General features: G+C 47.0%; 1 protein-coding gene across 6 annotated transcripts in view; it reads left to right on the top strand.

Annotated features, from left to right (window-relative positions):
• The window catches only part of FHOD3 (formin homology 2 domain containing 3), a 428,752-nt gene that overhangs the window by 56,160 nt on the left and 348,144 nt on the right, over nt 1-24,448 (top strand). For all 6 annotated transcript variants that reach the window (XM_075993495.1, XM_075993494.1, XM_075993491.1 and 3 more), the window contains exon 3: nt 7,794-7,858. In XM_075993495.1, coding sequence (XP_075849610.1) covers nt 7,794-7,858 — 65 coding nt within the window. The remainder of the gene's footprint in view (nt 1-7,793; nt 7,859-24,448) is intronic.

The raw sequence follows: 24,448 nt of genomic DNA, 5'->3' as shown, positions 1-24,448 counted from the left end.
GTGGGTTGGAGTCAGAGAGAAATGACCTGCAGAGAGGGGGCCCTCACAGAGCTCCTCAAGTAAGGAGGGCGCTGGGGGTGGGGTGCGGTTGGGTGGGAAGAACTTGAGCAGGGAGGCCGAGGTCAGATGCAGCCCCCTGCGGGGACAGGAAGGGCAGGGTGTAATGGGCCTGAACATGGTGGCCAAGGAAGATGAGTGGACTGGGGCCTGGCCCAGCGTGGGGGAGGTATGTGGCTCTGGAGCCAGGGTACCAGCCTGCTCATAGGGAAACAGGACACGACAGTAGATTTCTAGTGCACAGGATGGTGGCTACTTAGAGCGCTGGTGAGGTTATGGAGGGGGAACAATTTGGGGAGAGGAAGGAGGGGTTGATACGTGTTAGACTGAGGGTATAGCAAGCCACATTCAAGGTGTGGGGTGGCCAGTGAGAAATGTTGACCTGGGACCCAGGTGAGAAGCCTTAAGGACCAGGGAGGCTGAGGGGGACCCCTTGGAGGGAGGGGGCTGCTGAGTCTGGGGGTCTCTTCCCCAAGGGGCAGCCACAGGAGGGAGCTGAGGAGATAACCAGGACCTGTACGTAGGGACCAAAGAGGTAGCGGTCACCCAGGGGGCTGCACCCAGATGACCCATTGAAGCTATAACCCGAATACTGTACATGAGAAATTAGTTTTAGGTGCCTGTAACGAAGAACCCAGATAACAATGGCTTGAAAATTTTATGAGTGTGTGTGTATGTATATATATTTTAGAGACAGCGTCTTGTTCTGTCGCCCAGGCTGGAGTGCAGTGGCCTCAGGGTTAGTTCAGCCTCGTCTGACTTAGCGCAGCCTTTTCAGGAATGGCGTCTCCCTCATGCAGAGGCTCTTGGCTTTGGCTGGAGCCACCTGGGGGCTTTTAAAAAAAAATCACTGCTGCCTGGGCCCACCCCCAGGTTCTGATTTCATGGGCGTAGGCAGGTACGTTTTTAAAGTGTCTCAGGTGGCTGCAATATTCTCCAAGATTGAGAACCTATGTGGTAGGCTCCCAACCAGACATCTCGACCACCTACAACAGCTATTGAACAAAGCTCACTGCATCTTTGAACTCCTAGGCTCAAGCACTCCACCTGCCCGGGCCTCCTAAAGTGCTGGGATTATAGGTGTGAGCCACTGTGCCCAGCTGAGTATGTTTTTATCCTGAAAAAGGGGGCTGGGTGTGGTGGCTCATGCTGAGGTAGTATACTCACTTGAGACCAGGAGTTTGAGACCAGCCTGGGCAACATAGTGATACTGTCATTTCTAACAATAAATACATAAAGTGGCCATTAAAAGAATGAAAAGACAAGCCACAGACTAGGACAGAGTATTTTCAAAATACATGACAGATAAAGGATATGTATCCAAAATATACAAAGAACTCTTAAAACTCAATAATAAAACAGCCTGATTACAAAATGGGTAAAAGATCTAAAAAATTATTTCACTAAAGATATTCAGAAGGCAGAGAAGCATATGGAAGGATGTTCAAGATCATACGTTATTTGGGAAATGCAAATTAAAATGAGATCACTATATAATCTATTAGAATGGTTGAAATCTAAAACATTGACAACACTAAATGCTAGTGAGGATGTAGAGCAACGGGACACTCCTTGTTGGTAGGAATGACAAATGGTACAGTCTCTTTGGAAGACAATCTGGTAGTTTCTTATAAAGCTAAGTGTAGGCTTATGAGCTGATTCAGCAATCATGCTCCTAGGTATTTACCCAAGTGAGTTGAAAACTTACATCTACACAAAAGCCTGCACACGTGTTAACAGCAATTTTACCCATTATTGCCAAAATGTGGAAGCAACCAAGATGGCCTTCTGTAGTTGAATGGATAAACTATAGTACATCTGTACAATGGAATTATTCAGTGATTTAAAAGAAATCTAGAAAAGACACGTAGGAACCTTAAATGCATATTGTGAAGTGAAAGAAGCCAGTTTGAAAGAGTTAAATGCTGTATGATTCTAACTATGACATTCTTGTTGCCCAGGCTAGAGTGAGTGCCGCGGCATCAACCTAGCTCACAGCAACCTCAAACTCCTGGGCTTGAGCAATCCTGCTGCCTTAGGCTCCCAAGTAGCTGGGACTACAGGCATGTGCCACCATGCCCAGCTAACTTTTTCTATATATATTAGTTGGCCAATTAATTTACTTCTATTTATAGTAGAGACGGGGGTCCCACTCTCGCTCAGGCTGGTTTCGAACTCCTGACCTCGAGGAATCCGCCTGACTTGGCCTCCCAGAGTGCTAGGATTACAGGCGTGAGCCACCGCGCCCGGCCTATATGACATTCTGAGAAAGGCAAAACTATGGAGACGGGAGGAAGATCCAGCGGTTGCCGGAGGTGGAGGGCGGGGAGGGAGGGATGAGTTGGTGGAGCACAGGGGATTTTCAGGGCAGTGTAACTACTTTGTATGTTGTTATGTTGGATACAGAACATGATGCATTTGTGAAAACCCATAAAACTGTTCAACAGAGTAAATCCTAGTGTAAACTGTGGACTTGTTAATAATGTATTAATATTGCTTCATCTACTGTAACAAATGTAACCACACTAATGCCAGATGTTAATAGGAGAAACTGGGTGAGGGGGTGTGGGGGTAGACGGGAACTTTTTCTCCTTTCTATACAGTTTTTCTGTAAATCTAAAACTGCTCTAAGTAGTGGGTAATTAGGCAGTTTCATGGACAATATATTGATATGATGCTCTTAGGAACCCAGGCTTAATTTATCTTTCTGCTTGGCCATCTTTGTGTCTGGCTTTTATCTTTCATGCTCCATTATGGTTACAACGTGGCTGTTCTACTTCCAGTGTCACATCAAGGCAGGAAGGCATGTGTTGGTCAGGATACAGTCTTCTCTGTTGCAACCAAGAAATCCCCACGTATGGCAGTTTAAGATAAAAGTTGATTTCTTTCTTGTGTAAGATTGCTATGTAGGCAATCTTCTTTGGGAATGGTAACATAGTTATAGCATCCTCAAAATGAGAATTCCCTCTCTGGGTCCAGGGTGGCTGCTTCAGCTCTGACCATCTTATCTGCATGGAGGAAAGGGACAAAGGGAGTTTGTGCCCCTTCCTTGGACACATAACTTCCACACACATGCCACTGGTCAGTGCTAAGGCTCACGGTCACGCTGTGAATCGTGGGCTGTGTCCCGCTAACCTTTTCCTTCTGTTACTATGAATATACAGTGACAGCTGGTGCTTCTTCCCTTTGGTGGGAAAAGTGTGTGTGTGCCTCCTTCGATTGGAGTTTTGTTGAATCGCGCATCTATTTCCAGATAGTTCCTCAGCACTCGGGTTAGCTTTGGCCTTGGGTGTGAGCAGCAGAGTGATTGTGGCTGCCTGATCCAAAGAGTGGCTGTTCAGAAGCTGGCGACGTTTCCCCGGCAGTGGCTGTGCTGAAAGGAAAGGAATCTGAGTCTCTGGGGAGTCTCGGGTCAAGCTGAGCTGCCTGCACCTTCTGGGTCACCAGATTCTGGTACCCATTCCCGTTTCATTCTGCTGCGAAAGAGGGGGACTCAGAAGGAGTGGCAGCTGGGCAACTGCTCCGGAATGCCAATGTCAGGGAGAGAGAAGGATCACTAAGGTGCTCACAGGGAGTTCCCACTGACAGCCTCTCACTGATTATCATCTTTAGAATGTGGAAGCTCCATGAAGGCAGATACCGAAGTTTGTATGAGTCAGGGTTCTCCAGAAAGAACCAATAGGGTAGTTCTTTTTTTTTTTTTTTTTGAGACAGAGTCTCACTTTGTTGTCCAGGCTAGAGTGAGTGCCGTGGCGTCAGCCTAGCTCACAGCAACCTCAAACTCCTGGGCTCAAGCGATCCTTCTGCCTCAGCCTCCCGAGTAGCTGGGATTACAGGCATGTGCCACCATGCCCGGCTAATTTTTTATATATATATCAATTGGCCAATTAATTTCTTTCTATTTATAGTAGAGACGGGGTCTCGCTCTTGCTCAGGCTGGTTTTGAACTCCTGACCTTGAGCAATCTGCCCGCCTCAGCCTCCCAGAGAGCTAGGATTGCAGGCGTGAGCCACCGCGCCCGGCTAATAGGGTAGTTCTTTATCAATCAATCATTGTCATCCATCTATCTAGGCAGATTTAATTTTAAGAAATTGGCTTGTGTAAGTGTGTGTGGACTGGAGGTCTGAAGTCTTCAGGGCAGGCCAGGAAGCAGGCAGGATTGCTGTGTTCTGTCTTACAGCAGGAAATACTTTGTGCACCTCACAGAGTCCAGCCCATAGTAGACACCAGGAAACGTGTGGCATGAAGGAAGACCCTTAGGGGGAGCTGTAGGGGACTGATAGGGGCACTGGCTCTGGGATCAGTTTGCCTGGGTTGAGTCTGAGCTCTGTCACTTCCCAGCTGTGAGATTTCAGGCTATGTTACTACGTCTGGGCCTCAATTTCCTGATCTTTAAATTGGCAATAATGTTATCTACTTCACAGGAGTTTTGTGAAGACTGAATCTGTTTAAAGTACTTAGAACCTCATCTGGCGCACAACAAGCATTGCGTAAATGTTAATGACTTGTTAATATTTTCTGAACCCACACTGACATAGTGTCCCATTGTGGTGGGGGAGTATACCCGTGATTATCTAATTTTCCTCTAAGGGTTTTAGCGATGAAAGCAGGAAAGGGTGTATTTACTGGAAAGATGAGGATGGAATAATTATTTTTAAACATATGATTATTTTCCTAAAAGAAGCCAAAAGCATCAGCAAAAAAGACTTTTAGAATCAGTAATAGCAACAAGATGGCTATATGTAAAAGAAAGACATAAAAGTCAAGTTTTCTCCAAGATGTCAGCATTAGCCAGTTAGAAAATATACTGGTGGAGGGAAGTTATCAAATTTAGAGGGACTTTATGATGAATGTCCTCTGTTTTATATGTATTTATATCGATATGTGAAAGTAAATACCACAGGACCAAATAAGATTTTTCCTAAGAATTACACATATATGTATATGTAATATATAATGTAATATAAATGTATAAGTCAATATGATATTGGATTTTATGCAGTTTTTATGGAATTCCTAGGATAAATCTTATTTGGTCCTATTATTTTCATGTATTTCACATTTGGTTTGTCAAGATTTTCTTAGATTTTTGCATTAGATTTTATGTGTATCTTTTTGGTCAGGTCTTAGTATTAAGGTTATACCAATTACCTAAAAAAGCAGGGACTCTTTTATCCTTTGTGAGCCCTGGAGAAAGTTCTATAGTGAGTCCCTTGTGCAGCAAAGGGCAGGACGGTGCAGGTAACCGTGGAGTCAGATGCTGTGCTTTCAGGCCCGGGTCTGTTTCCACCAGCCATGAATGCAGGTCACCTCATTTCTACAAGCTTTACTTTCCTCATCTGTAAAATGGGCACAGCAGTAGTACCCACACCAGAGGTGGGTGAAAGCGGGGGGTGGGGAGGGGTGAGAGAGGACAGGCACCCTTCTGTGGACCTGGCTGAACCTGGCCACACTCTCCACCCCTGTGGCCAGCCCCCTCCTCTTCCCTGAACCCCTGGGATCTGGGGCTGGGTCCTGCTTTTGTGGTCCGTGGCTCCCAATTCCACACAGGTTTCCTTAATTATAGGGTTTCCTGTATTAGGAGCAGGCAAGGGAGGAGGTAGACTATTGAAATGGAAAAATTATAAGTGATAAAAAATTTTAAAAAAATTATAAGTGATAAACTACTAAAAAGTAGGCCTTGTTTGTTATATGCTTTCTTAAATTCATTAGGGTTTAGCTTAACCAAAGCAGTTGCCTGGTTTCTCAGCACAGGAAAAGTGACCCCCTCCAGAGCCGTGGGCTTGCTGTGGCTTCCTCGGGAAGACCATCCTAGTTTTTTTCATTTAGGGGCCTGGAATTCCAGAGTGACCACCCTATACACTCACTGTGGGACCAGAGAATTCTGTGGGAAAACAAGCACTTGCTCAAAGTGCAACTTTGCTGTTGTTGAAGATACAAGTAGGGGCTATGAATGGATACTTTCTGAAATTCTCCAGAACTCGGGTGTTCTGAAATATCTTCCCTGGCCATGCCATGCTTTGTCTCCCACTGGGCATCTATAGCACATACTTTGCTGTTTATTTGACATTTACCATTGACTTCTAACTGCTGATAATGTGAATTACAGAAAATCCTTGAGGTTGGAAGACTAAGATTTACTGTTTCTAGAAGTTAGAGTCTGGCCACCGTCAGGGGTTCAACTGGTCTTCTGCTCCCAGCTGCACCCCCATTCCCTAGAACACCTTTCTTGGCAGGTCAAACAAAAGGCTGTTTATAATTCAAGTCAGCGTACTTAACTGAAACTTTCTCCCTAGTATGGCCACAAGAGTTGGAGTGTTAATGTCAGGATTTTTGAGAATGAAAGATTTTTTGGTGAATAAGTTTTGCAGAAATCTTCATTTATGAGGAATCTCCAGCTTGTCTGCTGTAGGCATTGTGTATTTGTGGCGAGCTCCTTGAGAGTAGTGCCTTGCACATAGAAAATTTAAAACAAATGAGCAAACAAGGCAAATTGGAGGGTCTCATTGCACTTTGAAGGGCTGCTGAATGCAGATCCTTTACCTGCGAGCAGCTGCTTGGCTGGAGGCTACTGCATACCTTTCCAGGACTATGCAACTGGTTTTCCTTTTTTCTTGAACAGAATCAATACATAGTGGTTTAAACCATATTTTCTTCCCCTTCTTATCTGGTCTCAAGAATAAAAAACATAATCGATGCAGTCATTACTGTGGCTTCATAATCACAATATGAACAGTGTGCTGGGTGAGCACTTGGGTTCCTTTCTCTCCAGCACAACCACAAAACCAGGAGGCAGGAAAGCACCGCCAGATTCTGTTATCAATTCAGCCATGTTGGGAAGAGGTGAGGAAGGGGAAGAGAATCCAGCCACCGAGAGGCCCGCCAGGCCACCTGCTGCCCTGTCACCTGCTGGCCCTCCCTTACCTCTGTGGGCTGGCTTCCCCGTCTCTCCTAACTTCAAAGCCTCCGTTCCCCCTAATCTCCCAAGGTAACCAGGACTCGTGTTTGCTCTCATTTATCTTCTTCACCCATGCTAGGAGCTCTAGCTGTCTGCATAGAGCAGCATGAGCCGTGGTAGGAGTGGAACCAGGGAGGTCCATCCTTTTTCTTCCTCATGAGAAATGAAGTGAGAAAAAAGTAGAGGCGAGACAGGGTGTGGTGTGAATTGGCATTCTTGATAATCGGCCTATAATTCCTGATAAACAGTAGTCTATGAGCCTCCTTTCATAGATTCTCATCTTCCTGTAAAAGTACAGGAGAAAAACCGTAACAGTCTTGAACTGATATACAGCAAAGTGGCTCTGATTACCCCACGATGAGTTTCCTTTTCCTATCTCTCCCTCCCAACAAAAAAAGGTAAAAATAGCCATGGGAATGAACAAGCAGATTTGTGTTGCTACATTCCAGGGATTTCACTTCGTGGACACAGATTTTAAAATTTCCCCAACATGGTCAAGCATGGCTCTGTGCACACTCTGGATGAAATGAGTTGATGGACTTGGCAGTAAAACGCATGTGCCAATCCCACAAGGTCAAACTCCATTTTATTTTCACTAAAGGCCTGTGATGTCAACATTGTCGCAGGATAGATTCTTGTTCAGTTTAGGGCCCTGCTCATCTGGAGCCTCTTTTAGGTGGGTGTGTCGGAAAGAACCCTCCGGTTGACCGGCAGTCTGGAAGGTGTCTGCTGTTTTCTGACGACTCTGATATCCGTGTTTTGTTTATGTCTGTCTTAGGCGGGGCAAGAAGCACAGCATCATCCTACGGACGCAGCTGTCGGTGAGGGTCCACGCCTGCATCGGTGAGTGACATCTGCCCTCTGAGATTAAACCCGTGATGAGAAATGCCACTTGTGGGGCTACAGTATTCACCATTACGCTGTCTACTTGGGCTAGCCCCTCTCGTGGGCCCCTAGAGTTCCAGTGAAGCAATGTCTAGTGGTACTTTTTTGCAGCCCTGTTTCATTCTGACTTCCTTTGCTCTCTGGTTAGTGGCTGGAGCATGAGATAAGATGATTGTTGGTGAGACTCTTCTTTTTTTTATTTTTTATTTTTTATTTTTATTTTTTTTTTTTTTTGAGACAGAGTCTAGCTTTGTTGCCCAGGCTAGAGTGAGTGCCGTGGCGTCAGCCTGGCTCACAGCAACCTCAATCTCCTGGGCTCAGCGATCCTACTGCCTCAGCCTCCCAAGTAGCTGGGACTACAGGCATGCGCCACCATGCCCGGCTGGTGAGACTCTTCTTAATGGTGCCGGGAGAGATGAGGTTCTTCCTCGGATGGTGCCAGTGCGAGCCTCTAGCCCAGGGGTCCTCAAAGTTTTTAAACGGGGCCAGTTCTCTGTCCCTCAGACCGTTGGAGAGTGCGCACTGTGGGCTTGGGACGAGTTGCCTGTTAAGTAGGACAGGCAACGGTGGCAAAAACACCCGGTGGGCTGGATAAATGTCCTCGGCAGGCAGCATGTGGCCCGAGGGCCTTAGTTTGAGGACGCCTGCTCTAGCCCCTTGAAGTGATCCTCCCCTGTGCCTGTTGGCGGCTCTGTGACCTTGCTCGTGGGGAAGTGGTGTCTGAGGCTCCAGGTTACTGTTAGGTGGTTAAAAGGGTCAGTGCAAGAGGGGGCACACATGGACATGGAGAAAGACGGTGATAAGCAGATATATTTGTGATTCAGAACAGCTTGCTGTAGGCTCTCAGGGGCGCTGCTGGGGCCGTTGTTGCAGCCATTGGTTTTCCTGGATCCATTGGTTTCCCCACCTATAGACATGGGATCAATGGCAGGGAAACCAGTTATTTATGCTAAGTAGACAACCTGTGTGTGAATGGTTTCTGACACTGGCCTGGTTTTCTCCTGGCATTGGGCCAAGTTGAGGCAAGAATATAATATCATAAAAAGAAAAGCAAAACAAACTAGAATTTATGCATAGAAGGTTTTCATATCTGAGTGGTTTTGCTTTTATTTGATATATGTCAGGGTCTTCATTGAGGCCTTTATTTAGGAGAACATAAAGCATCCTGTTGAGTCCCAGTTGGCACCTGGTCTCCACGGGCGGAGCGGAAGGACCCCTTCTTCTCTCTGCTTCTCTGTTGGAGACCTTGGGGTGGGCAGGGGACCTGGACGTGGAAGGGAATCCATGTAATTTTACTTAACCTGTTGTGATGAGTGGCGAGGTGCAAGTATCTCAAGCAATGACCTTTGTTTCACTCTGTAGCTGGAGAGTGATTATGCAGGTGACTCATGAACCTCAGGGCCTGAAAGATCAGGGTGTCAGCAAGGTTTGCAAGCTTGTTGGAAGCGAAGTAAGATCTGTAGAACCTTCAGCCAACGCTGACCATTCACTTCTCAACTGCCCGTAGCACTGAGTGACTGTAAAATGTCCGTGGGCACTTGAGTATATTGGATCAGTTGCTTTTTTATTACCTGCTTCATATTTTTCCAGTTATTTCATATATAGAAATCCTACATACCTAAAGAGAAGGCCTACGACCATGACTTTGGATAAACTTCTTCCACCCTCAGCCTAGATCTAGAACAAATCCAGGCATGTAATGTGCTGTTGAATACCGTTGAAGTTAAATGTTGGACTATAGCTGATAGCCACGAGAGATTTGGGTCATGACTATGAATCTGTATTTCCTAGGAATAGTAAGGCAGTAGAAAGCAGACTTACACTAAAATGGGCTAGATCAAGATCCAAATGAAGTAACTCCTTTTAAGAAAATCTACTCTTTTGCAGTATGTGCTTAAATATTTCAAGTACAGGAGTTTTTCTAAACAGCTTCCATGTTATTGACTGGTTGCATTAACTTCCGTATCCTATAGTCTCATGTAATAGAAGTAAAACACACGTCTCATCCCATGGCACGCTGAGCACGACAGGCACTGTCGCCCACTCTCGACACACGTGCTTTCCTGCTCCAGGGCCACCTGGGTGCTTGCTCAGTGGTCAGTGTTTGCTCCCAAATATCTTTATGCCAAATGCACTGGTTACTGGAATTACATAATCTAATGAAGTGGTACCTAAATATTTTAGAAACTGATAAAATACGAGGATATAGAGGGCATGGTATCTTTGAAAATTCATTGAATGTTTTGGAAAAGACTCAAAATTAATCACCACGAAAGCATTTCTGTCAATGCAGGTGGGTTATGACAACTATGAAAGATGGGGGGTGGGGAGATTGTAAAAATCTAGAAGGATCCTACTCCTCACTGTCTTAAGTTCTTGCTTGACTTCAAAGAAACTGACACTGGAAATCAGATTTTGTTTACTGGAGTGGTTGGTGAAGGAAGGTCCATGTGGAATTCCAGTTAGTAGGCCTTTCCTCAGAGAATCATAGGTAGACCATAATGTTTAGTCAGCATAACTGTGAGTTACAATGATGTTTTAAGGTGTGTATGTGTCATGTTTAAAGGATATTCTGCTTTAACCACTTATTTACTATTAACTATCTCAGGCCTGAGTATATCAGATAAGAGGGTTTGGCCGTATAAATTAATATCAGCACCCAGGAAGGAAAAGTTTTTTTGTTTGTCTTAAAGCCTTCTTATTCCATTTCCTACCATTAGCAAGATCTGGAATAAATTTATTGTAACAGCATTAATTATTATCTTTTGGTTATGTATAGAAAATGGATGTATGTATCACGTTTATGAAGCACCTCCCCCCGGTTATGACATACCCTTTCCCTCCCCAAATGGCAATATTAGAAGCCATTGGGGATGAAAAAACAAAACAAAACCTGGAACAATCTCCAGTTGAAATGACAATGAGAAACATCAGTTGTTTGAGTCCTTCTTTTCAAGATAATTTCCCCTCCTTACCACATAAGATAGTTATTACAGGCATCGGACATGACGGCTGCTGTCTGAGCCTAGCACCACTCCCCACTCCCCTGAAGACCTTCCTTCTCAGCCACGATTGGGCTGGAAGGATCCCGCATCAGCTTTTGTCCGATGGGTCTAAAATGCTATCTAGTGAATTTCTCCAAAATGATGATTTCCTCACCCTACATTCTCTTCTCCTTCATTCCTGTTTTTATTAAGTATAGGAATGTTTAGAATCCAGGACTGTGTGTTGATGAATTGGAGGTGACATGCCTTTGGAATTCTCCAGTGTTAACTTTGGAACCCTGCACCCATTGGGAGGAGGAGAGCACAGAGCCGTCATGGTTAGCAACCCAGCAAACCTCAGGCAAAATGAAGGCCACAGGGGCTTTGCTTTGATGGTCACAGCTAGCAGCGGAGACAGGTCTTGTAGTGCAGCGGTTCTGAAGCCTTTGGCAGGAGGTTGGAATGAGATCTTGGTACAGAGACAGGCCCCATGCTTTTGTACCTCTGTGTTCTTCTGCGCTGTCGCTTTTCTTTGTAGATTTTTAGTGTGACCACTTGATGTAACGTATCACAGCACACTGTGTATTACTTGCTTTCTTAATCTAGCTTCGATCCCTCAAAGAAATAAAAGCATCATTGGTCATTATTGTGGGCATAAACTCGCAGATATGGGGGGAAAATCTGGTAGGCATGAGAAGTCTGCATTTTATGAGGTTAGCTAGAGAAAATAAATTTTTTGGTCCCTGCAAAGCGATCCTATTTCCAGACACCAGAAAAATGCTCAGAGGGCCAACTGGCTCTGATGACTAAATCTCATCATGAAGAGAAAAGGAACTGAAGAATTGTGGGGTAAGGAATGGAATCTAAGATTTAAAAAAAATAAGATTTGAAGTCTTTAGGATGCTAAAGCGAATATGAGTGTTTTCTACTGGCCGACTTCGAAGGCATTTTGCTTGGCTTAAAACCTCTGTGCGTCAGTTTTCTGAAGCAGACCCTGCCTTCCTATTAGGAGAATAAGCCCTGGAGACTGAGTCTCTGGGACCCAGAAGGCCTGTGCTTTCAAAGTGTCCAGCAATGAGTTAAATAAAAGGGTAAAGTTTGGCTGAAGATTCCAAAGCATCTTTTATGCTTGTAGCTGCAGAAGACCAGCCTGGCACAGAGGGCCTTCAGAGGCATTTGCCCTGCCCTGAGGGGACGTGGCTGCCTGCGAGGGCAGAGGCAAGGCGGGCAGAGGCTTGCAGGGCGGCTGATCTCTGCAGGAGATGCGTCTCATTGCCCAGACGGTCAAGTCACAGTGACAAAGGCAACTTTTAAAGATGAGAAACTGAGAGAGAGAGAAGGCTGCCCCGTCCCTGCGTGCAGAGAGCGGTCAGTTTCCAGCAGCAGAGACATGGACACGACATGTCAATATATAACTTGCAAAGCGTCTTCCTCTCGCGAGCACGTCGTGCAGCCATGTGCTTTGTGCTATGTTGTATAGCAGAGAGGCGAAGCACAGACAGTGGAATGTTTCTTCAAGAAGAAGCTTCCAGTGCAAGAGTGACTGAGGGGGCTCATCTCGTGTGCCAGCTGATGTAGGGAGGAGGCTCCCTGGGGCGCAGGGTTGAGCAGGACCCTGAGGCCGTGCGCAGTGTTAATGGGAAAGATCCTGCGTCTTGCCGGCTTCCGCTGGAGGTGATGGAGGCGGGTGTGTGGGTGCACGTGCTCTATGGGGTGGCCCCTCGGGGGCTTAGGCAAGGTGCAGGTTTTGTGCAGTGTCTGAACCCGCTGCAGCGACAGTGTAGAGGGCCCCGCGCTTGTGTATTCAAAGTGTGTGCCCTGCGGGGAGTGGAGCTGTAATCTGTGACCGCTGCCCCTACCTACCCTCTGCCTTTGCTCCCAGTCCCTCCCTCAGGTCCCACCTTTCTTCTTTGGCCTGTGGATCTGAGAATGGCTCCTCCATCCTCTCCCACCTCGCTGAGCTTTCTGCCCAGGCCAGGTACCACTGTCCCCTACCTCTTAGTGTCTTTCTATCATCAGGCTGTGCTGGTTTCTCATGGCTGGGCCCTCCTGGCCTGCAGCCCTTCAGGTGGGCTGCAGAGGGACACTGGGCTTGGGAGCGTTAGTTGGGTTGCAGAGTGGCCCTTACTGCTTCCTGGCTCTGTCAGTTTGAAATCTACATAAAAACTAGAGGTTTCCTTTGGGAAATTACAAATTGCCTTTTTGATACTCTGGGGCCTGACAATACCACCTAGGAGATGTTTCTGTGTTAGCTGACCAAGGTGAGGCGCCACTGAGCACTATGGGTGCTGCAGGTGACACAAGGCCTGCAGGGTGACACATGTGAGCTTGGGCATCTGACTCCTCTGGGTGCTTGCTGTAGGATCCCCACGGTGCAATTGGCCACCCCCACGTCCACTCTGTGATTGCAGAGACAGAGTAAAGCTTCCTGGCTGGGACACTCCCCTGCTGTGGTGTCAGCCTAGCTCATAGCAACCTCAAACTCCTGGGCTTCAGTGATCTTTCTGCCTCAGCCTCCCAAATAGCTGGGACTACAGGCATGCGCCACCATGCCGGCTAATTTTTTTTTTTTTTGGGGGGGGGGGGAGAGATGGGGTCTCGCTCTTGCTCAGGCTGGTCTTGAACTCCTGACCTAAAGCAATCCTCCCACCTTGGCCTCCCAGAGTGCTAGGATTACACTGCGCTTGGCCTCTTTTTTTTTTTTTTTTTAAATCCTCCCTTTTGTACCCACCCCATCAAGTCTGTGACCTGTTTTTGCCGGTGGTCTTGTTTTCTAGGTAAAATCAAGCTCTTTGGGTGAATCAGATAAGCACCTCCCATCATCTGTTTTCTATTAATCTGTCACAGCTCCCAGGTGACAGACCCCACAGAATGTCCATGTGTCTGTGGGGCGGGTGCAGAGATTTCTGAGGCAGGTCGGCCTGTTGGCCTCTCTCCACTCTGGGTGGCTGCCTTATCAGACTGATTGGCAAATATGTCCAAACCCCCAACCCCCAAAGAAATAGGAAGGAAGAAAGGACATGACAAGGTTGTAAAACGCACTGCCAGGTTTGTTAACCTACACGAGAGTCTAGTCTTTAAATGCTGGTGACTAGTCAGTTCCATCACATATCTTCCTGCAAGTGCTCTGTAATTCTATGGATATAGGTCAGGAATGATTTCTCACCAGAAATGGAAAGACCAACTAAAGAATGCATTTATAGAGTGGCTCTACCAGCTATAGACATGCACATAAACATAAACACAGAGGGTGAGAAGCTTCCACATACGGCTGGAAACTTAGGTCAGCTGTGGAAATTAAGAGGCATCAAGAAAAGAACATCCGTCAACAAATGTGAATTGAACCACAGGAAAGCAAAGCATATATCTCGGGGTCTCTTATGGCTGCAGCATTTCATATTTGTATTCTATTCCCCCCTCCCATTTTACTTTATTTGAATTATTTATTGCTGCTTTAGGACTTTGTTACTTTTCATCTTTAAGGATCTCGAGATGTTGGATAATGGAATTTGAGCATCACCTTAGAACCACTATCCGTGTGTTTGCTTTGTACTGTCCTAATAATTGTTTATATCTTGATCAATCACTTAACAAGGAACATGAAATTCTGGCAAAAAGACATTGATGATGGAGAAAGTCGTCATGTCAGTAGGGACACCTGTAGCAGGTGTTAGGAGTTTAAATCATGTGCCGGCAATTAGACTCCAAAGTTGGTCCCCAATAAAATTGTAAGTTACATTCAGAAAACAACCCCTGGCAAGGGAACCACTGGGCTTCTGAATGATTCCTCCTAGAGCTTCTGTATAAATGCTCGCCCCTCGCAGGTCTGGCCTGCTCGTGGGTGTGATACAAGCTCTAGTGACCGGCTCGCTGTGCCCATGTGGAGACAACTTCATTCTTGTCACCAAACGATCAAAGTTTATATTGGGAAACAAAATTCTTTGTTTCATATCTAGAAATTTTGATAGAGTGTGTGGGAGTTGAAAAGGAGGAGGATGGCTCAAAATGTCTTGCCAACGGTGGTTAAGGATTAGGTGGGCATGAATGTATTTGTCACATCTCGCCATCTCTGTTGTTAGAAATACCAAATGAGGGCTGGGTGCAGTGGCTCATGACTGTAATCCCAGCACTTTGGGAAGTTGAGGCGGGAAGGATCACTTGAGGTCAGGACTTCGAGACCAGCCTAGGCAACATAGTGAGACCCTGCCTCTATAAAAATTTTTTTGAAAAATTAGCTGGGCATGGTGGTGTGTGCCTGTAGTCCAAGCTACTTGGGAGGCTGAGATGGGAAGATCGCATGAGCCCAGGAGTTTGAAGTTACAGTGAGCTATGATTATGCCATTGTATTCCAAACTGGGTGATGCAGCAAGCCCTGTCTAAAATAAATAAATAAAATATCTAATGGGGGGGCATGCAGAATGCATTAGTAATTCAGCAAAACCTGCCATCAGTCCATGATTTAATATAAAGGAGAAAAAAAGGCACTGGAAAATTTGTTACAAGTACTGTTGTCTCAAGTCATATACTGGAGTAATAGTGACAGAATAACTAAGGAGAACATTTAAAAGGTTTTGTTCGTCATTTTGTTAGCATAATTGAAAAAAAAAAGAGAACAGATTCTATTAATTGTTCCAGAAGTGTCATGATTTATCTGTAATCCTGGTAACTGGATTGTGGGTGTGTGGGCAGGAAGAGACACTGTCTCACCAGGATGGGAGAAATTGCGGGACCAGCACTAGGTCCCGCGCCTGTACTTCAATCATTCCTTAGCCTTTATAAATGATTCTCCTTTAGAGTCAATGGTCAGTTTAATAACACTCTTAAAATGAAAGTATAAGTATTTCAAAAAATTATAAAATGCTACAGAGATCATTAGTCTGAGAGGAACTCTATGAAAAAGCTAAGAAAGAAATCCTGTCTACCTCAGTCAGCCATCTTGAAAAAGGTAATGTGGACCCTGTTCTGACTCGGGTTCACAGCCTGGCCCTCTCCCACCCACAGCGTCACGGGCCCTCACTACTTGTCCTGAGCCACAGCAGGGGCTGGGGAGGTGGCCCACGGATTTGAGGGCGTTTTCTTTTGGCCAGGCTGGGAAGCAGGACTAGGGCTGGAGCCTCTGGCTTCCCTGACCGGTCCTTGGCACCTCCCTGGTGCTCTCCTTTTAGGCCATTCGATGGCATCTTCTCTGGAGAGATGATTGCTGAGACCCATGCTGGTTTGAGAAGTCTGAGAAGTGCTGCCAAAACATCTAAATGTCTTTTGAAACGTTTTTCTCTGAAGTGTCACCAGGCTTCAAAGGACAGTGTCCCTGCTGAATTCCAGTGTGGCTCACAGATTGCCTTAGGGGAAAGTAAATCGGCTGAGAACAATGGACTTCACCCTTAGAGCAGACTGCAGTGGAATTCACTGGAATTCCTCCTTGTGTGTGGGGCTCCCGACCCCTGTAGATGGAGCTTGAGCTTCCACGTTCCTTCTGGGCTTCTGCCCTGGCTGGCTGGATGCCTGGCCTCTGGTTTTAGACTTCAGGTCTGGAAGTCCCTGGAAACAGAGGCTTTTAACCGGTCAGCTCTGCACACTGTCACCTGTGGCTTTAGGAGCTGCCCAGGAGGAGCAGGAGGGTTGTAGGCCTGGAGCTGCGAGTCCTGCCTGTTCTGGGTTTGGAGCTTTGGTCCTGCTCTGGAAAGATCTATGTGGTCTGGATTCTGTGTTGGGTGGCAGCTTGCTCTCGAGCATTTGAAGGTAAACTGTCATGCCTGGAGCACCACATTGTCTCACCCATAGAAGGGGCCCCAGATTATTGACTGAAGAAAGCAGCTAAAGGGGTCAGGATGCTGACTTGGTATTTCTTAGGGTTGATTCCTTTACCTCTGAAATGAATTTCTTTGGCATTTTCTCAGAAGAATAAGAGGCAGTAGATAGAATGTTAAAGCAAATAGAGTGTTAAAAAGCTGTGACAGTGAGTAGAATGTCATTTTAAGGAGCATTGGAAGGAGGGCTCTCAGCACTGAGGGTGTGTCATGTGAGTCTGGAATGGGACAGTCTGTGGGTGTCTGTGGTCCGGGTGGCCTGTGCCCCTGCCGGGCAGGGCTCTGTGGTGGGAGCCATCGAGGTGGGGTCTGGGGCCTCCCAGGAGATGACAGCACAAAGCTCGGCTCTGAGGCTGGAGTGAGATGGTTGTTTGGGCTTATAACCTGATACAAGATTGCTCTGTGGAACAGGTTTAGGGGTCTTCCCATTTGAGGTGTGTGCTTCGCTTCTTTTGGGGCAACGTAGCAAATTGACCGCAGACTTTGTGGACGAGTGAATGAAGAAGCAGGTAGATGCTTCATCAGAGATGGTCTGTGGCCCCTCCTGTGATCACCTGGGAGAGGGCTCCGGCGGGGAGTGCCGTTCGGATTGTTCTAGCGGGTGCATGGCAACAGCCTGGGCGGTGACTCTAGCAGGTGGCCGTTTCCATGCTGGTATGGGATGGCTTTGGAGAACCCTCCGAGCCCCACTGTCCCCTGTTCTTTAGCAGCTTTCCTCCTGGGTGGGTGCCTTGTGTGGGCCAGGATGTCACCTAGGGAGGGAGGGATGGGTGAAGGGAAGGAGCCCAGGGATTTAGGTCTGAGGGTTTTATCTGAAAGCAGAGCTGGCGTTATCATGAGTCACCGTGTTCTCCCCGCCATGTACGCCCGAGGCCGAGGGATTTCTCGGGGTGTTGTGCTGTATCTGAGTCATGTTCAGGTCCTGTTGGCTACTGTTATTGAACACCTGCGTGCAAGGCGTTTAGCATAGATGATCCCATTTATCCTCCAGACACAAACATTGCCCTTACTTTACAGAAGGAGAAATCGAGATTTAAAGAGGTTTGGGAACTTCCCCAGGGACACAGCGCTAAACAGCAGAGCTGGGATTCAAATCTGTTTGTTCAGTTTGAAAAGTCCTACTTTGTTACAGTAGGCAATTTACTTTTTAAAAAGTTGACTTTTTATAAAATCAGAAAGGGAAATTCGTGCTAAGCACTTAATGCTTACACTTCCTACCAGGCACTGAGCAAAGCACTCGGCAGATATTATCTCCTTTAATCCAAACAGTAATCTCTGAATCAGAATTACTGTTCCCACTTAATAGATGGGAAAACTGAGGCACTCTGGTCCAGTCGCTTGGCCAGGGTGTCAGGGGGAGTAAATGACAGAGCTGAGATTCGCACTCAGGGCTTTCTGACTGCAGGGTGTTGTGTTTGACCTCTGTGTGCTCTGGTGCCTCCTGTAACACTGGCTGTCCTCGACAGGGGACCTCTTGTGCTCTTGGCATCTGGAGTCCTGAGCTGGAGAGAGAGCACGGGCTCTGGAGCCAACCTGCCCCCATGAAGCTGTGACCTTCTGCAAATGCCCTCACTTCTTTGAGCCTCGGTGTTCCCATTTATCAAAAGGGGATGGTGATATCTCCTCTAAGAATTGTTGTGAGCATTAAATAAACATGTCCTTGGTGCTGGGTCTAATTTTTAAAAATAAAGTGCTTATATCGGATATTGAATGGGCAGAGTGGGGTAGTATGTGTTTCAGAATCAGACAAGCTGGGGCTCCAGTCCTAGCCCTGCCCCTGTGTCTCCATGTAGGTCCCCGTTGCAGGTCTGTCTGCTTATTTCTAACAGTGAGGCCGAGGGCGTCCCGGCGCAGCGGTACCAGCACTCAGCTGCGCGCAGGTCCAAGCGCAGCGCCCCGCACGTGCTACCTCAGCCCTGGGCAAGTGGTGGCAGACGGCAGCAGCAGCGTCACCACCACCAACACAAAGAAGTTTTGTGTGTTTGCTACTTTACAGATTGTTAGAGCAAAATCGAAATTTGGTTATTTAGGGGTTGGTTCTCAAAGTAACGTACCTTAAGAGCTTCTGACGGGTTTCCAGGGAAGTGACTTAAACTGAAATGCATGTTTTCCTCCAATTCTTGAAGGATGTCATCTTCCTTATCCAGAACTGGCCAACAAAACTATTATATATATATATATATTTATGTTCTAATATATATATTTTTTATTTATATATTATGGGGGTATAGATTTTAAGGTTTCAATAAATGCCCACTTCCCCCCCCAAAAGTCTGAGTCTCCATCATGACCATCCCCCAGATGGTGCACATCTCACTCATTGTGTATGTATATACCCGCCCCCTCCCCCCTCCCACCTGCCCAATACCCTATTACTGTAGTACCTATGTGTCCACTTAGGTGCTAGTCAGTTAATACCAGTTTGCTGGAGAATGTATCTGGTGCTTGTTTTTCCATTCTTGGGATACTTCACTTAGTAGTATGGGTTCCAGCTCTAACCAGGAAAATATAAGATGTGCTATATCACCATTGTTTCTTAGAGCTGAATAGTACTCCATGGTATACATATACCACATTTTATTAATCCATTCTTGGATTGATGGGCACTTGGGCTGTTTCCACAGCCTTGCAATTATGAATTGTGCTGCTATAAACATTCGAGTGCAGGTGTCTTTTTTGTAGAGTGTCACTGGATCATTTGGGTAGATGCCCAGCAATGGGATTGCTGGATCAAATGGTAGATTCAGTTGTATCGCTTTAAGGTATCTCCATATTGCTTTCCACAGAGGTTGAACTAGTTTGCAGTCCCACCAGCAGTGTAGGAGTGTTCCTCTCTCTCCGCAACCACGCCAGCATTTATTGTTTGGAGATTTTTTGATAAAGGCCATTCTCACTGGGGTTAAGTGATATCTCATTGTGGTTTTGATTTGCATTTCCCTGATGATTAGAGATGTTGAGCATTTTTTCATATGTTTGTTGGCCATTCTTCTGTCGTCTTTAGAAAAGTTTCTGTTCAAGCCCTTTGCCCACTTTTTAATAGGGTTATTTGATTTTTTTCTTCCTGATTTTCGTGAGTTCTAAGTATATTCTAGTTATCAGTCCCTTATCAGATGCATAGGATGCAAAAATTTTCTCCCATTCTGTAGGTTGTCTGTTTACTTTCATGACTATTTCTTTGGCTGTGCAGAAGCTTTGTAGTTTGATCATGTCCCATTTATTTATTTTTGTTGCTGCTGTGATTGCCTTTGGGGACTTCTTCATAAACTCTTTGCCCAGGCTGATGTCTAGGAGAGTGTTTCCAACTTTTTCCTCTAGAGTTCTAATAAAAACTATTATATTTTTAATGTTGGAAATGGAAGGCTTTTAACCCTGGAAGGAATCCAGGGTTTCTAGGAGGCAGAAATTTTAAACTGGGGCTACAGGTTGGGCATTATTTTGTTTCATATTTAAGAGTTCCACAATCAATGTGTTTAAAGTGTATTTTAGCTGCAACCTGTTTCTTAGTGGCAGACAGATTTGAAACTGTAGGTCAATACATTTCCATGAAAATTTTATTCTTACAAAATGAAGTTGGCCAACCCAGGGCCCGAGGGGCAATTCTGACCCCATGGTTCCTGCTTAGCCACTGGCGTTGGTCATTTGTGTGGTTCCATTCACGTTAGTCACCCTGTTCATGAAACATTTTAGAATGCCCCAGTTCCGGCAAGCACCGAATAGCTAGCCTGTTTACCAAAAATCTCTCATCATCATCACTGAACTTAAGTAGGTATTGTGACAATGAAGGGCAGCTTCCTGCCACCCTTGTGTGTGTTCCCAGATCATGTCCTCCCCAAGGGACCGTTGGCATGGAGAGTACGGCTTCTGAACACACGTTAATGACTTGTTTGGCCTGGGGTACCTTAGAAGCTGTCCTTTGAGGTCATGCATTGGCTCCTCAGCTCCCTGTAGCTCAGGGCACCCCAGACGTGGGTGCTGGGGTTGGTGAGGGTGATGCGGGTGACTGAGGGTGGGCTGACCAGGCACTTCTCTTTTATCCCAGGCAGTGGCCGAGGCCACCAGGAAGCAATAGAAAGTGCCACAGAGCACTTTGCACTTCAGCGGGTAGCTGTAAAAACAGTTACGAGTCCATTGGAGACTGTAATAGAGCTCCACAGAGCTGTCCCAGTAAGGACTTGCCCCGGCCAGTGTGAGTCACCATGTGTGCTGTGGATTTTCTTTGAGTATATCAGAATCTTGATTAGAAGGATCACGATGGCGTGTCTATTGAGGTGGAGCATAGAATGCCTGCAACAGCTCACGCCAGGCTCCTGGGGGGCAGAGCTGCTGCTGTGTGGTGGCAGGGTCCAGATGGCGGTACTCAGAGGTATGCTTGGCTAGGGGTTCTAGGTATAGCCCGCCCACCCTCTCCTCTAAGTTTTGGGTTTGGTCCTTTCTAAGGTCTGACTTAGATTCGTTGGGGCTCTGGGGCTCAGGAAACATGGGGTTCAGTTCCCCATGTTCAGTGCAGCATCCCATTCATGGGCCAGGCAAGAGACCCCTGACCTCACATCTGATGTCACCTCCAAAGGAGGTTGTACCTGGAATCCAAGATTAAATATTTAAAATATACAGTTTTTTATAACCTCCTTTGGCATGTCTTTATTCTTTCCTAAGTAAATGGCTTAAACAAAAAAACAACTAAGAAAGCCAAAAACAAAAAGGGCAAGTGCCCTGGACCATGTCCTGGGTGAGGTCCTGCTCAGGCCAGAGGCCCAGACAGGAGCAGAAGGTGTTGGTGCCCTTCAGGGGTGTCCCACGTGAGGGGGAGAGGGTGGGTGGGTGGGGGGCAGTCGGAGGCAGCACTCTGATTTTGGAGCTAGCATCGTCAGGTTGCTGGACTTGGGACATGGCACTGTTTGCAAAAATGGGGACCCTCATGTTTCCCTTACGAGCTGCCAAAAGGAGTAATGAGCCCCAGGGTGCCTCAGGTCGGGAAGCTGGCACCTAGGAGCCCTGCAGGATTTCTATAAACACGAGCTCTGTTGCTGGTAGGATTCAGCGGTTTCTTGTGGGTAAGCTCAAAAGCATCACTGTCATTTATGTTGCTGCAACGTGAGGAATTTCCAAATTTCCACTTGACTTAGGAAATAGTACATCAACCTTTATTAAATGCCTACGGGGCGTAAACACTACGAGGTGCTATAAAGGACATGAATAGGTATGAAGTAAATGCGTGACATATGTGAAGCAGGTTCATCCACTCGTGATTCCAACCAGCGGCCGCAGCCCCAAGTTTCCAGCTTTCCCCCGAGTTCTGGATCTGTTGTTGAAATGTGCTGTGTCCATCGGAACCTGAACTTCAGACCACACCCGTCTCTCCACACTCCCTGTCCGCAGGGGTGGGGCCCACCGATCCCTAGGCCCCCAGTGCTTCTAGAACCGTACACTGGCCATGCGCCTCTTCCACAGTGGGGTGATGTGTCCCCTCCAAGGGCAGGGGTGGAGATGTCCTCTCTTGGGTCAGAGAGTAACAGGGCCTTGAAGAAAGAAATCTAGGGTTTCTAGGAGCCAATCTTGGAACTTTCCCTGAGCCTTAGTTTCCCCAACTGAGCTTTAGGGACTAGTGTATTTAAAAACTGGAGAATTGTCTGTATACATTTAAGAGGTATTTTTGGTCTCTTTGAAAGTAAGGGCACTGCTCTTTTTTTTTTTTTTTTTTTTTTTTTTTTTTTGAGACAGTCTCACTCTGTTGCCCAGTCTAGAGCACCGTGGCATCAGCCTAGCTCACAGCAACCTCAAACTCCTGGGCTCAGGCGATCCTTTTGCCTCAGCCTCCTAAGTAGCTGGGACTACAGACATGCACCACCATACCTGGCTAATTTTTTCTATATATTTTTAGTTGGCCAATTTCTTTTTTTAGTAGAGACGGGGTCTCACTCTTGCTCAGGCTGGTTTCGAACTCCTGAACTTTGAGTGATCCACCTGCCTCGGCCTCCCAGAGTGCTAGGATTACTGGCGTGAGCCACCGCGCCCGGGCACTCATTTTTAAACATGTGCTCCTTCTACATGTAGACCCTAAGATGACGTGGCATGGGTTTGCATTTTCTGCTGTGGGTGCATCGCAGGGGAACCCCATGCCCTGCTCTTTCTGTTTCCAGAGAGCGAGCAGGGACTTGCCCGCACTCCCCCCGCCGGAAGAAAGACGGGTGAATTTGGGAAGAGGTGGTGAGCAGGTGAGGCCCAGCTCCCCCTCTGCAATGAGTGTCCTGTTCTGAGGACCCTCTAGGGTCTTCTAGGTCTTTACTCAGCCCTGGGAGAGCAGCCTGCCCCTGTGGTGGGGCCAGTGGTCATACCCTGAACTGCTCGGAGCCCGTCTAGCCACAGCTGTGAGGCCAGTTCTCCCACGAGCTGCTTCAGCGGGAGCTGCCATGCCTGTCTTCCCACGTGGTTCTAACTCAGCAGGCGAAGACCACAGTGTCATCTACAGAGGTTCCTCCCTACTGGGCTCTGGCATCGGCGTGTGGGCGTTCTAGTTCCTGCCCTGCTACTGCAGGTGGGGAGCCGAATTGTCAGGCAGTCTAGACACTGAGCCATGTCCAGAGGTGAAAGGGTGACATGTTCAGTGCAGAGGTGACACGTGGCTGTTCCTGCTTTTCCTCCCTCTGCAGTGATTCTGGCATAGAAGAGCACAGCTGTGCCAAGCTGAATTAAAACTGGAGGGGCCCTGAGCTTTGTTCTTGTTAAGGCTAGAGTATGCCAGGTTAAAGATAGGGAGTGCATCTAAAATAAAATGTGACTCTGTTCGGAGTGCAACCAGATGCCCTCTTGGCACTCGCTGTTCTGTGGGAGGCCGAGCCTGGTCCCATGCTCGGGTCCCATGCCCTGATGTGCACCCTGGTCCTTGTGCTGAGCTCTGCCCATTTTGATTTTCTGCAAGCAAGTCCTGTACCTTGATTATTTTTCAGTAAACTCTGTTTTGAATAATGTAACAGACACAATTTAGGACATCACACTTGCCCTCTGTGGCTTGGTGTATCAGGATGTGGACAAGAGATGGTTTTGAGATGCGTATATTGGCAGCAAACTTGCTTTGAGAAAACTCCCTACCTGAGTGACTGCTCTAACAGGACATGCACTGACATGACAGTGGTTTTGTTACACCTGGAATGATTCTCTACCCCCCGGAGCGTTCTGAGGGGTAAGTAGGCGGAAGTTATGAAACTATGAAATGCTGGGGGGAAATAACGACTGGTCCACATGGATCAATATGTGATTCATGGATGAATCCAACTCGGGGAAAGATCAGGAGTTCCTGTATGGACAGGAGATGACACCGCCTTAGCTTTCTTTTCTCTCGTCTGTGAATATTGACCAGAAAGTGGTGGTTGACTCTGCCATGGGAAGTTAGGAATTGGAGGACAGAGAGCCCAAGAACTCGAACTATAGGCACAGTCAGGGTTCTGTTTCCGTTCCTGGAGCATCTTCCCGTAAGCATAGAGCTTACGATGCTGCCAGCGCTGTGGGGTGGGGGACACACCCCATTGTCATCAGGCACTGACCTGCAGCGTGCTGAGGGACAGAGCTGCTCTGTGGAGAGACCTTGGGACACTTGGTGCCTGGGGACAAAGTGTACCCACTTTTAAAGGGGGTCTGTCATGGAACAGAGGCTGTTTTGCCAAGGGTTGGCCCGTTCCTGGACAGGTGCCAGGGTCCCTGTGTCTGCAGGGGTGCTTGTACCCTCAGCCAGGTCGGGGCAGCCTGCTCTCAGAACCTTCTTC

The sequence above is a fragment of the Microcebus murinus genome, chromosome 17 (assembly GCF_040939455.1).
Source record: "Microcebus murinus isolate Inina chromosome 17, M.murinus_Inina_mat1.0, whole genome shotgun sequence".
Taxonomy (NCBI): Eukaryota; Metazoa; Chordata; class Mammalia; order Primates; family Cheirogaleidae; genus Microcebus; species Microcebus murinus.
The sequence above is the reverse complement of the archived record's forward strand: the minus strand, read 5'-3'. Positions and strand labels throughout refer to the sequence as shown.